Source organism: Narcine bancroftii, chromosome 5 (assembly GCF_036971445.1).
Source record: "Narcine bancroftii isolate sNarBan1 chromosome 5, sNarBan1.hap1, whole genome shotgun sequence".
Taxonomy (NCBI): Eukaryota; Metazoa; Chordata; class Chondrichthyes; order Torpediniformes; family Narcinidae; genus Narcine; species Narcine bancroftii.
In genome coordinates, this window is record NC_091473.1 from 167,812,439 (window position 1) to 167,824,456 (window position 12,018).

At 38.7% G+C, this 12,018-nt stretch overlaps 1 protein-coding gene and 1 long non-coding RNA gene across 7 annotated transcripts in view; one reads left to right on the forward strand and one right to left on the reverse strand.

Moving 5' to 3' along the window:
• Window positions 1–12,018, forward strand: part of LOC138764158 (ERC protein 2) — an 871,420-nt gene that overhangs the window by 210,055 nt on the left and 649,347 nt on the right. For all 6 annotated transcript variants that reach the window (XM_069939655.1, XM_069939657.1, XM_069939658.1 and 3 more), the window contains exons 5-6: window positions 2,666–2,821; window positions 5,731–5,898. In XM_069939655.1, the coding sequence (XP_069795756.1) occupies window positions 2,666–2,821; window positions 5,731–5,898 (324 nt within the window). The remainder of the gene's footprint in view (window positions 1–2,665; window positions 2,822–5,730; window positions 5,899–12,018) is intronic.
• Window positions 10,133–12,018, reverse strand: part of LOC138764159 (uncharacterized) — a 46,867-nt gene continuing 44,981 nt past the window's right edge. Inside the window, exon 7 of the long non-coding RNA XR_011358014.1 lies at window positions 10,133–11,154. This is a non-coding gene — a long non-coding RNA (uncharacterized lncRNA). The remainder of the gene's footprint in view (window positions 11,155–12,018) is intronic.

The following is a 12,018-nucleotide window of genomic DNA, read 5'->3' on the forward strand; positions in this document are numbered from 1 at the left end:
AGAAATAGAGAAATGCTTTGTCGCCACAGCTCATCCCCATTGATCTGTTAGTCCTCACCCTGTCTCTCCCCTTCCCCTATCCCTATGTCTATTCCTCTAGCTCTCTCTCTTTCCCTTTCCCTCTGTCTCCTTTCCTCCAGCCCTGCATTCACAGAGCCATCCTCCTCCTCCGATCAACTCTCATCTTTCTTCCATCCATGTCCAGTTCTGGCCTATTGCCTGTTGATCTGTGTTCCTCCCTCAGTCTTTTTATTCAGACACCCTCTCTGCTTTTTACCTTGAAGAAGAGGTCAGGCCTGAAGCATGAGTTGTGTATCTCTCTTTCCTATAGGTGTTGAGTGTGACTAATTGTGTTCCTCCAGTGTTTCTGCATTTTTAACACCATCTGTCTGTAGACTTTCATGTTTCACTCCTGACTGAAACACTCTAAAAGCACGCGAGCATTTACAAATTTAAATTTAATGCATGCAATTCAAAGGAACTCGAACTAAGTTTCAAGTTGAAAGGCAAAGATTGTAGAAATGTTTGAGCAAGATTTTCGTTTATTTTGGTCTGGTTTTAAATGTTTTTTGCTGCTCTTAATTTAAAGCTGAAACATTGCATATTATTGTTGTATTTTCCATTAAAAATGTTCAACATAACAAAGGCATCACGATCGTTAACCTCCTCTGATGGTGAAGAATCTGGCACTTGTATTTTTTCTGAAATTTAATGGTTTGTTTTACCTTTTGTAAATAATTGTTGTGGTTCCAAGCATTTAAAAGAGACAATATAGGTGGAAAAAAAAATTGCTATTTAAGATACAAAACCTTTGAGCAAATCTAATTGGCTTTTATTACTTTTATAGGATATCTGTTGCACAACTAGGATATTTAAATAACCCAATCCCATAGCTAAAATTAAAATCTTTAGTTAATTTCTATGCCTCATTTGAAGATATTTAGTGTTCAAGTTTTTAAAAGGGACAGAGAGAGTCAACGTGGATAGGCTTTTTCAATTAAGAGTGGGGGATATTCAAACCAGAGGGCATGGTTTGAGATTGCAGGGGGAAAATTATAAGGGGAACATGAGGGGAAATTTCTTCACGCAAAGGGTGGTTGGGATGTGGAATAAACTTCTGGTGGAGGTGGTTGAAGCAAGGACGTTATTTACATTTAAGGAAAGACTGGATAATTACATGGAGGGGAGCAGATTGGAGGGGTATGGACCAGGTGCTGGTCAGTGGGACTAGGAGGGTGGGGATTTGTTCCGGCATGGACCAGTAGGGCCAAACTGGCTTGTTCTGTGCTGTATATGGTTGTATGGAACTCAGGTGATGTGATAAAGGCAATGTTTTCCTGGGGAATTATTGGACACTTTATCCCAGTTTTTTTGATTGATGCATTGGAATTTTTCTAACCCCAACAAGAAAGAGCAACCTGGTGCCATGTTATCAATATCATGGAATTGAAGTTTCCTTTGACATGTGCGTGATTTTTGCTAAGTACTGAAAGAGGGATTTCAAGTGTACATTGCACCTCTAGGTAATCTTGTGCTCCAAAGGTAAATGCCAAACCATTGGGGGAAAATTTGATGCATCTTGTTTGTCTGAAACCTGAAAAAACAAAATTTTAGAAATTCCCAACGATAAATTGAAAGTTGGTTAAAGCCCAAATAGGAGGTGGTTTGCACTTGTAAGGTGAGACGTGGTGGTGACTCTGCGAAGGCACACAAAATATTAACGGACAGCTTTTGAGAAAGATGCGGGGAGTAAAGATAAAGGAAGTAGCAGTGAGAAGGGGAGATGAAGGCATGCAAGCAGAAATCTGGATGTGTCAAAGCAGTTTGGCCACTTTTCCTTTGGTGGTGGAGAGTTGCCAATTTGGGGCTGCTGTGCCCTGATCCACAGGTTCTTGAACTTGCATTGATAATTGTGAAGTACATCTGCAAAGTGGACTGGAAGCTAGAGCTAACTCTTGTTAGCTGCCCATTTAAATTGGGTATGCTTGGAGCAGACTATTCAAGTCCATGACTGGTTCTGTGATAGCTTAGAATCTGTGAGTGTTCTTTCTCATTATCATTGATGGGTTTAGTGAACTAATGTCTGAAGAGTCAGATGTTTCCATTTTATTGGGTCAATTTAAGCCGCTTTCAGGTTGAATAGCTGGGAGAATGCGGCTCCGGAGCTGGCTGCAGGTGTGTGCAAAGTGACATTCAGGTGGCAGCGCTGAAGGCCAGCTGTTCTGGCACCTGAAAGGTCTGCAGTGGAGCAAACGCTGGCTCCTGTCAACTGTGGCCATAGTCCCACCCGCTTTCAGGTGCCTAGGGCGAGCGCTCAGAAGCGGAGAATAAACCTACCCGAGGAGGGATGGGTAAGTACTCCTCGGGTCAGGGTTCTCCATTCTCGGGTGGCCTCACAACAGCCGCATTCGGGTATTTTAGGCAGCTTTACGTTGGGGTATTCTGGCCACCTGAAAGCAGGTTTATGGAAAGAAACTCTGGGAAATTTCCCCTCCAAACCATAATCCTCAATGCCACACTCTTCCTCGGTGTATGCATAGCTTAGCATAGACATTTTATTCCAGTTTTAATAGTAATTCTAAATATCAAGCACTATTGAATGCTTTAACTAAAGGATTAGCATGAATAGTTAACAAATTGTGATTTTGGCTTTCCTCATTAATAGGATACAAAAATAGCCTCATTGGAGAGAAATATTAGAGATCTAGAAGATGAAATTCAAATCTTAAAGACAAATGGAGCTTTGAGCACTGAAGACCGTGAAGAGGAGCTTAAGCAAATGGAAGTTTACAAGAGTCATTCAAAGTTCATGAAAAATAAGGTAAAGCTTTTCGATGAATTTGAATTCATGCATCTAATGACATACAGATGCCGCAGTAAAGGTTTTACTTTTGTTTCCTTTAATTATCTTTGTAGGCAGATTTAAATAATTTAAATGCATGAAGCTCAACACACTTCAGGACAGAACACCACCTTAAAAAATTCATCCCCTCCTCCACCGACGCACATTAACTATGGTATATAGAGTATAAACTGACAAAATTACCTGCAATTATTTGTCAAGGGTGCTGTAAGCACATTTCCCAAACACAAGATCACTCTTGCAAGGAAGGAAAAGATGAAAACCCCACTGTATTTATGTTGTACGCCATCCTGTCTTGGAAGAAGAATCCATTTGAAAGTACGACTGAATTGACACAATGATTTTCAACGTAACTGACTTTTAATTGCACCATTACTTATTCTGCTTCTTGCATCCGTGATTTTTCTTTTACTATTATTTTTATGTTCTTGCCAGCTTCTGAAAGAAGTTGATTGCTCCATCTTCAGCATTCTAGTACAGCCTTTGGTAAGGGATTTGGATGATTATGACAAATGTCCATGTGACTGGAATGGACATGCTTCCACTGTTGCAATTTTTACAGAATCTGTTAGCTCCCTTTCAAACCCATTTATCTAAAATGGGCAGATGTGGTGCATTTGTAAGAGCCTTTGGTTACTCCTCATCCTGCTTTACGCACCAGGGTTAATATATCTTCTTAGCCCTAGCGAGGCCTTCTTCTCACCAAAACTATTTGAATAAGTTGTAGGTAAGTGGCATCTTGTTTTTGAAAAACATACACCCAGTGTTTCAATTGCATATGGCTACCAGAATAGTAGAGAAAGAAGTACCACAGGAAATTTTTTACCTGTATTTTTGATTGAAGATGGTTAGTGTCTAGTGTGGTAGATTTTCTTTATGTATCAATTTCCATGTAGTAGGCTCAATCCCATTTTTATATATCTACTTAGATGCTTTTTAAAATGACAAATTTCAGATATTATTCCTGCACTAATAACACTGGACAACAATTTTTTTTCAAACTGCTTGCTTCCTTAAAAAATTGGGGATTATGGTAGACGACTTCAAGCTGAACACAAAGATAATTTCAGATATGCTGTATCACGTAGGATGTTAGAGAAACATGAAATTAACTTTTATTGAATTTAGCATGTTTAATTGCATAATGATGCTGACACGTTGTGTTAGTTCAACTGGTCTAAAAATGTTTTGCCGCTGATTTTCGTTTGTACTCAGCATCTGATGCCTCTCTTGTCAGTGCCCAACAATAGTCGGCCAGTGTTGATGGATTCCAGTTGCCCCACTACTGCTTTTCCATGGTCGCAATGAAACCTTTCACTATGATCGGCAGTGATGGCACTAAGATCGGCAGGGGAAGAAGTCCAAGTGGGAATGCAGAAAAGAATTACCAGCAACATCCAGCTGATTGACCTTCATGGTTTTGTCTGCTTGAAGCATGTTGTCAATCAGCTGGATGTAGTTTAGTGGTCTAGTTGCCAAGAAAATTCTCAACAACATTGCTCTTTTTAAAGTATTTTTATTGATTTTAAAGAACTTGTACAAATAAAAAAAGTATAATTCAATAGAATGATATAAAGTTACCCAGAATAAGTATAACACTAACATACATAAAGTTGTAAATCAGATCCGTAATTCTTTTCTTTGTAAAATATTTGATATCTTATCAATTGAACATCTAAATTATAAAATGTTCCAATTAAGTTTAAGAAATTTTCTCAAAATATAAATTAAATCCAGCATTCATAATAATGTATCAAAATATATTAACCAGAAAAAAACCCAAGCTGGGGGGAAAACAAAGAAAACAAGCAGAGCAAGAAAACTATAATTTTGTTTCAAGGAATTTATCCAATTTTTCTAATTTAATAAAAAGATATTTACAATTCTATACCCTTCTATAATATATTCAGTATTTACAATTCTCATTTAAACAATGCAATTATCTTTAAAAAAAACTCCTATAAATCAAAAGCTCCTACTTCTATACATGGTTATCTAAAAAAAAAAGATACATGTGAATTGAGTGTCATCAACTAGGAGCCAGACAGCTCATCACTGGATCATCCAAACACCTTAATTCTTTCGGTTATGATAATAATCCATAAATGGGCCCCAAGTCTTATGGAAGCTAGTCATTACATCTTTCATAGCATATCTGATTTTTTTTTTCCCTGAATTTGGGTAGAACATGATATCACTTAACCATTGTATATGTAGATGGAGTATTGTCTCTCCATTTAATCAAAATTGCCTGTCTGACTACCATAGAAGTGAAAGATAAAGTATGTTTTTGAGTTGAAGTCAGTATAACATCAGCTTCATGAGAAAGTCCAAACAAAGCAATTAAGGGCCAGTGTTCTAGTTAGACAACAACAACAACATCTTTTAAATACCTTCCATGCTATTTTCTCCAGCCTCCCTAGTTATGCCCAGGCACTGACCAAAGCAGCTTGCTTTGTGGACAATATACCAGTAGACTTAAAATATGGCAGGAAATCACAAAAAATAGATTATATCTAAAAGATGTATGAAATAGGAAAATTTTAAAATGATATTTATGATCAGCAGCCCAAAACCCTTAAAAAAACCCCACCCCAAACTGTTCAGGAAACAAAGGCTTCATTGTCCAGTGTAATAAGAGAAAAAATTCAAGGATGGAATTTAAAATATCTGGAAAGGATTGAAAATATGATAATCAGCAGAAATTATTTTTGGGAAGATTACACTCAACCAAACTTAATGAATTATTTCAAGCAATAACAGACAAGGAGCTAGGATAAAGCAGTTGATGCTAGGGTCGAGTGTAAGAGACCATCATCACACATTTTGGTTCAGAAGCTGACTTTAATCATAATTTTTAATTGCAGATTGATCAGTTAAAGCAAGATCTGTCCAAGAAGGAATCTGAACTTCTTGCCCTACAAACCAAGCTGGAAACACTGAACAATCAAAATTCTGATTGCAAGCAACACATTGAGGTCCTCAAAGAATCACTCACGGCCAAAGAACAGAGAGCTGCCATACTTCAAACTGAGGTAAACTGAGGGCACTTAACTTTAATGGTGGAATTTGTCCAGCTCTGCTTATTGACACATTAAAACTGTAAGTCAATCATCCTTTTTAGCCGTTGATCCTCATTACAATGGGAAAAGATAAAAGGGAAGATGACGGTGTATTAATCCTAGAAAGAAGGGAACGGAATCAGACTTTGGGAAGTTTTCAAGACTAAGTTGGGTGGCATTAGCTTTAGAGCAGCCTTGTGGTACAACTAATAGTGACGATCTCTCACTGGTTCAATGAGTATTTAATCCATGCCAATGGTGCATATGGAGTTCGTACCTTTTCCCAGTGACTATTATATGTTGTAGTTTTCCTCTGACTTTGCCAAAAAAAATTGAAGATTGTGAAGATCCTGTAAATTGTGAAGGGGAAAATATAGGGCAAGGGTGGCCAAACCCTTTTGGTTGTGGGCCACATTCAGAAAAATATAAGGAGTCACGGGCCAAACAATATTAAGCCCTGCAGTTTTCAACCAGTTACACTGCAAAAAGATGGTGCATTTAGACCAGAAAACCCCTGTGCCATTGAAAATTAATTTTCTGTGAAAATAACTATAGAACTTTCCTGAATAGTTTAACTGTTGATATTTGATGTGCTCACATATTACAGTAGGCATCTCTGAATCTGCTGCTCTTAAATTTAAACAATCACAATAAAACTCTTTCAAACAGCAGAATAAAATAAAAAGCTGGGTGCAAAATAAGAACAGGAGAAAAGATCAAGAAAAGGTCAAGGCGGTTTTTTACAACTCTCAGTGAATACAGTTCATGGCCCAAGTGTCCACTTTAATGATTATATGCAATGGGTAAATCTGTAGATTAGCTATTAATGTTAACAGATTCCTTGCAAATCAAACACACTTCCCCTTGTCTTCTGTGAAAAAGTATCCATTTTCTCTCTATGTCTGAAATTTTAAATACTCTCTCGTTATTTTCAGTCTTTTCAATTCCACCATGTTTAATCAACTGAGGTAAACATTTTCATCCATGAGTAACATTGCACAGTTGGTCTTATAGTTGTTCAAAATGGCAGTGACATCTAGTGTTGAGACTAAGAGATGCCACGTAAGAGCAGCGCAATTTATTGTCAGAGACTGCTCTCTCTAACAGGCCGTATTTCAATTTATTTTTAAAATTCACCCTGGGCCACTTAAAAATGGGCATTGGGTCACAGTTGGCCCACAGGCCATAATTTGGCCACTCCTGATCTAGGGAGTAGTTGGTATGGGAATGGTGAATAAAATGTTTAGTTTGAATTAATGTTAAAAAGATGGCAATTTGTTGATTGGTTCAAACTTGGTGGGCTTTCTCTCTCTTTGACTTGGAGTGTAATTTTTTTTCTAGATCCTTCTGATAAAAATAGAATATTTCCAATTACTGAACAAGTTCCATGGGTTACTTTGTTAGATTCTCATTAAATTGTGATTTTTACTTGTGTCACAATTATCTCTTAAAAAGTTATTACAACCTTTCAAAAACTTGTTAATTGTAAAGTTCATTGTCAATTTACTCTCCTATGTATAATTTGTTTTAAATTATAAAAGCAATAGAATACAAAGAGTCTCCTTGGACTTGAATGTTTCTGGTCATCACCAATCACGCAGTAAAAAAAAAAGCGAGAATTACTTAAAAGAAACCTGTCCTTAAAATTCAACTAAAAACTACGAGGAGGCTTGGAACAAAGAAGAACCTTCTTTGTTGTCAATTGTTATCGTGTAAATATAGAGAGATCCAAGATGGAAACAGGTTCTTCAGCCCAGATCATCCGTGGTGATCATCATGTAGGTGAGGATGTCATGTTTTTGGCCTTGCCTTGCTACGACTTCAATATGTGGATGACAAAATTGAGGATCTGCAAGGTTGGGAATATTTTCTAAAACCACTAAGATGGTTTGAAAACCGAGACTGAGCTGGAGTAATACTTGAAGCTCACAGCACTTATTTTTCCCTCATGGTTGCACTCTTCCCCAGCTGCTTAACACTCCTTGTACTTTTTAGAGGGCTTGCAATATTGTTAGGAGTAAACATGAAAGTCAGCAGACACCAGAATTGAAGTAAAAGCACAATACTGGGGAAACTCAGCAGGTCAAACAGTGCACTTTATAGAGGAAAGATAAAGATACATAACCAATGTTTCAGGCTTGAGCCCTTCATCAAGGTATGAACGAAATGTAGGCCGAATAAATTAGTGAGGGGATGGGCAGGGGGGAGCACAGACCCACAGGCAGGAGGTAATGGGTGGATAAGGGAAGGTGGGCACACCAGAAAACAGGGGAAGAGGGATGGCTCTATGAATCGAGAGGGAAGGGGCGAAGAGGTGGAGGAATGAAGAGAGAGGGATGGGGAAGAGAGGGAGAACGGGGAGAAGGCCAGCAGAAACTGGAAAGGCTGATGGTAGTATCTTCCATTTGGAGAGTACCCAGATAGAATATTCGGTGTTGCTCCTCCAATTTACGGGTGGCCTTGGTATGACAGTGTATGATCCCATGGAGAGACATGTCAGGGTGGGAGTGGGGTGCAGAGTTGAAATGGTTGGCCACTGGGAGATCCCTGTCATTGATGCAAAGGTGCTCAGTGAACTGATGTACTTGACTGCGTCTAGTCTCACCGATGTAGAGAAGGCCGCAGTAGATACAGATTCCCGCAGATTCACAAGTGAAGTGTGGCTTCATTTGGAAGGACTGCTTTTGGGGCCCCAAAAGGTGGTGTGGGAGGAGGTGTGTGCGCATGCACAGGAAATCCTGCGGCTGAAGGGGAAGGTGCCAAGGGGGCAATTAGTGGGAAGGGATGAATGGACGAAGGAGTCATGGAGGAAACAGTCCCTACGGAAGACAGAGTGGGGAGGGGAGGGGATCATGGTGACGGAAATTATGGAGGATAAGGTGTTGGATGCGGAGGCTGGTGGAGTGGTAGTTGACAACAAGGGGAATCCTGCTTTTGCTGCATCTGGGGCAGACGGGGGCCAGGGTAGATGAGTGGCAAATGGAGGAGATGCAGGTAAGGGCTAAGTGCCCTTTGACATTAGGGGACCCAAAAAACCTCCCTCCATTTTGTTCTGGCACTTGCCTACATTTTGCTTATACCTTGAGAAGGGCTCAAGCCTGAAACATTGATTATGTGTATTTACTATATGAAGAACATGAGTTTCCCCAGCATTGTGTTTTTACTTAGAGCATTGTTAACTGGCTGCATTTGTTGCAACAGTAATACAGCATTCGGACGACCTGAATAGATTTGAAGTGCTGAACCTACGCTCCTCCTCCCATAAGAAGATACCCAATTAATTTGTTGCCATTAATGTGCCTGCTGAGAATTTGTAATTTGATATCAGAATATGTATTATATTTAATAATGCAAAATGAAAACAATCAACTCATTCATTTTTGATGTTAATAACTTGAGTTGAACATTTCATCTTTGTTATATCATAACTGAATCACTTCTGGAGTTTCATTTATTTTTTGGCTGATTTGCCAGCCGCCTTTAGAATTTTGCTGACTAATGATGCAAAGTTACAATTTTAACAGATCCAAAATGAGTAGCTATCACTATAAATATACAAATAAAATGTCAAAACATTTCGAAAGGATGATGATGTAAACAAGTAATTGAACCTGTAAATATCCAAAATACCATTTTGATCGGATTTTTTCTAATTTGTTAGGTGGAATATTGACTAGATTTAACACAGAGCCATACAATATCCCATATAAAAGATCGAGAGGTCAGAATGAGAGAAAATAAGAGGTTCCCAGTATTTTTAAATAGCCCAATTTTAAAAGACTGTTGTTTTCAATATTTAAAGAATCTCTTTGAGTTAGCACTTGGGAGGGGAAAAAAAAGAAAGGAGTGAAACTGACAACATTGAACCAGTTAAGATAATTTGGGTGAGAAGTGATGACAATAGCAGGGAATAAGTAAATGTGCGTGAACGCTCTGTGGTCCTAGTGGATTAAATGCACTCATGTTTTAGTTCTGAAAACCAGAATTAATTGTGATTCATACCGATGTCTAAAGTACAAACGACTCTTAATCTGACCCAACAGGGAAGCAGCAGTAAAGCTGGTATGAAATATCAATTTGCTATGCTGCTGGGTATCTTTAAGGTTGAAGTTAAGAAGTGTCTCCGGGCAGAGTACGTGGATATTAATGAGGAACTGTTTTAGTCATGAATGTCCCAGGTGATATCGATGATGATTTTATTGTCATCCACATCGTACACCACGCACGTACCTAAAATTCTTGCTGCAACCTAACAGGTACTTGTTGCGAAAAACTGCAATAGTAAACTAATTGAATTAAATTAAAAGAGAGACAAGAATTACATGAGACAGAAAACAAATATTCACGGTATTCCGAATGCAAAAAGGGACTTGCAGTAATGTAGACAGTCAGTGATTAGTGTGCCAAGGGGAGGTTCTAGTCGGATAGCTTATGAAAAGAAACTGTATTTGCACCTAGAGGTGCTGATTTGCAGGATTCTGTACCTTTGGTCTGAAGGTAGCGGTGACTGGGGTGATGTGGGTCCTTTATGACGTCGGCTGCCTTCTTGAGGCAGCGCCCCACATAGATGTCTGCAATGAGTGGGAGGTCAGAGCCTTCGATGGACCTGGCTATGTTTGCGTCTTTCTGCAGCCTTCTACATTCCTGGGTACTTGTCTTGCCAAATCAGGTTGTGATGTGACCAGGGAGAATACTTTCCATAGTACACCTGTAGAAGTTTGACAGAGTATCCAACGACAAGCCAAATCTCTGCAGACTCCTTAGAATGTAGAGGTGTTGGCGTGGTTTCTTCATAGTTGCCTCAACGCCTCCAGGAAAGGTCTTCTGAGGATTCACAGGAACCTGGTTCTGACTCTCTCCACATCCTCCCTATCAATGCAGACAGATCTTCCCTCAGCCTCTCCTTCCTAAAATCAGCAATAAGCATGTTGGTCTTGATGACGCTGAGAGCAAGATTGTTGTTCTGGACTCAACCAACCAAGTCTCAATCTACAACCTGTATTCTAACTCATAATTTCCAGATATTTGGCCAACAGTGGCGGTGTGGTCAGCAAATTTGTAGATTGAGTTGGAGCTGAGCTTTGCTATGCAGTCATGGATGTACAAGTAATGGAGCAGGGGACTTGGAGAGCTCCTGTGTTGATGGTCAGCATGGAGAAAGTGAGGTTGCCTATTCACATTGATTTGGGGCCCCTGAAATTTAGTGTTGGTGATACTTGCCATTCTTCCCTGATGGAAAAATATAAAAAAGATAATAAAATATAGGATAATGTGATGCTGTAATCAGACATTTGTCAAAGCTTTGTTATGCTTCAATAATAATTGTTAGTGAAATATGTTTAGTTTCACTTTATACAGTAATGCCCCTGGTATCTGGCACTTATGGGGATTGGCAGATGCCAGATACATGTATTTTTCGGTTGCTTGAGACTTACTCTATAATGCCGCCACTGCTGTTTCACACAACTTTATTCAAACAACTGCTATGAGCAAAGCACAACCAAGGCATTCCGCTGGCTGAATATTTGCTCCCTTCTTCACCGAATGTTTGTGTTACCTGAGAACTTTTACATTTGCTATTTTAAATTGTATTTAAATTTTGATTTATTCTTATTTATTGTAATTTGTAACCATTTATTTATCTAACTACATGTTTATTATTTATTTACCTCAACTTTTTTTTTGCTGGTTGCTTGAGGTTGTCAGTCACTTGAATTCTGGATAACTGAGCCTTTACTGTACTAAAATGTCCAAAAGAGTTTCAAGGGTGTATTATCAATTTGAACATTGAACTACCTGTACAATAGTTGAGCATTCTGCTATCATTGACTGGTTCACCTAGACAGTGGCAAAATGGAACTTGAAAATGGCTATTCAGTGAAGTCTATATGATTTGTACAGACTGGAGAAAGTTATTGGTGAATTATTTTGAAAAGGGAAAACTCAAAATCAGTGCAGGAATCCTAAAGGGAAGGAATGGTTTACTTTATTCATGCATGAAAAGTATGTGGAAGCTCATTCAGTGTTCTTTGAAGTAATTACATAAATGAAGGAGTAATATTGAGTGTGACTCTGGAGCAGGACTATAGTTGA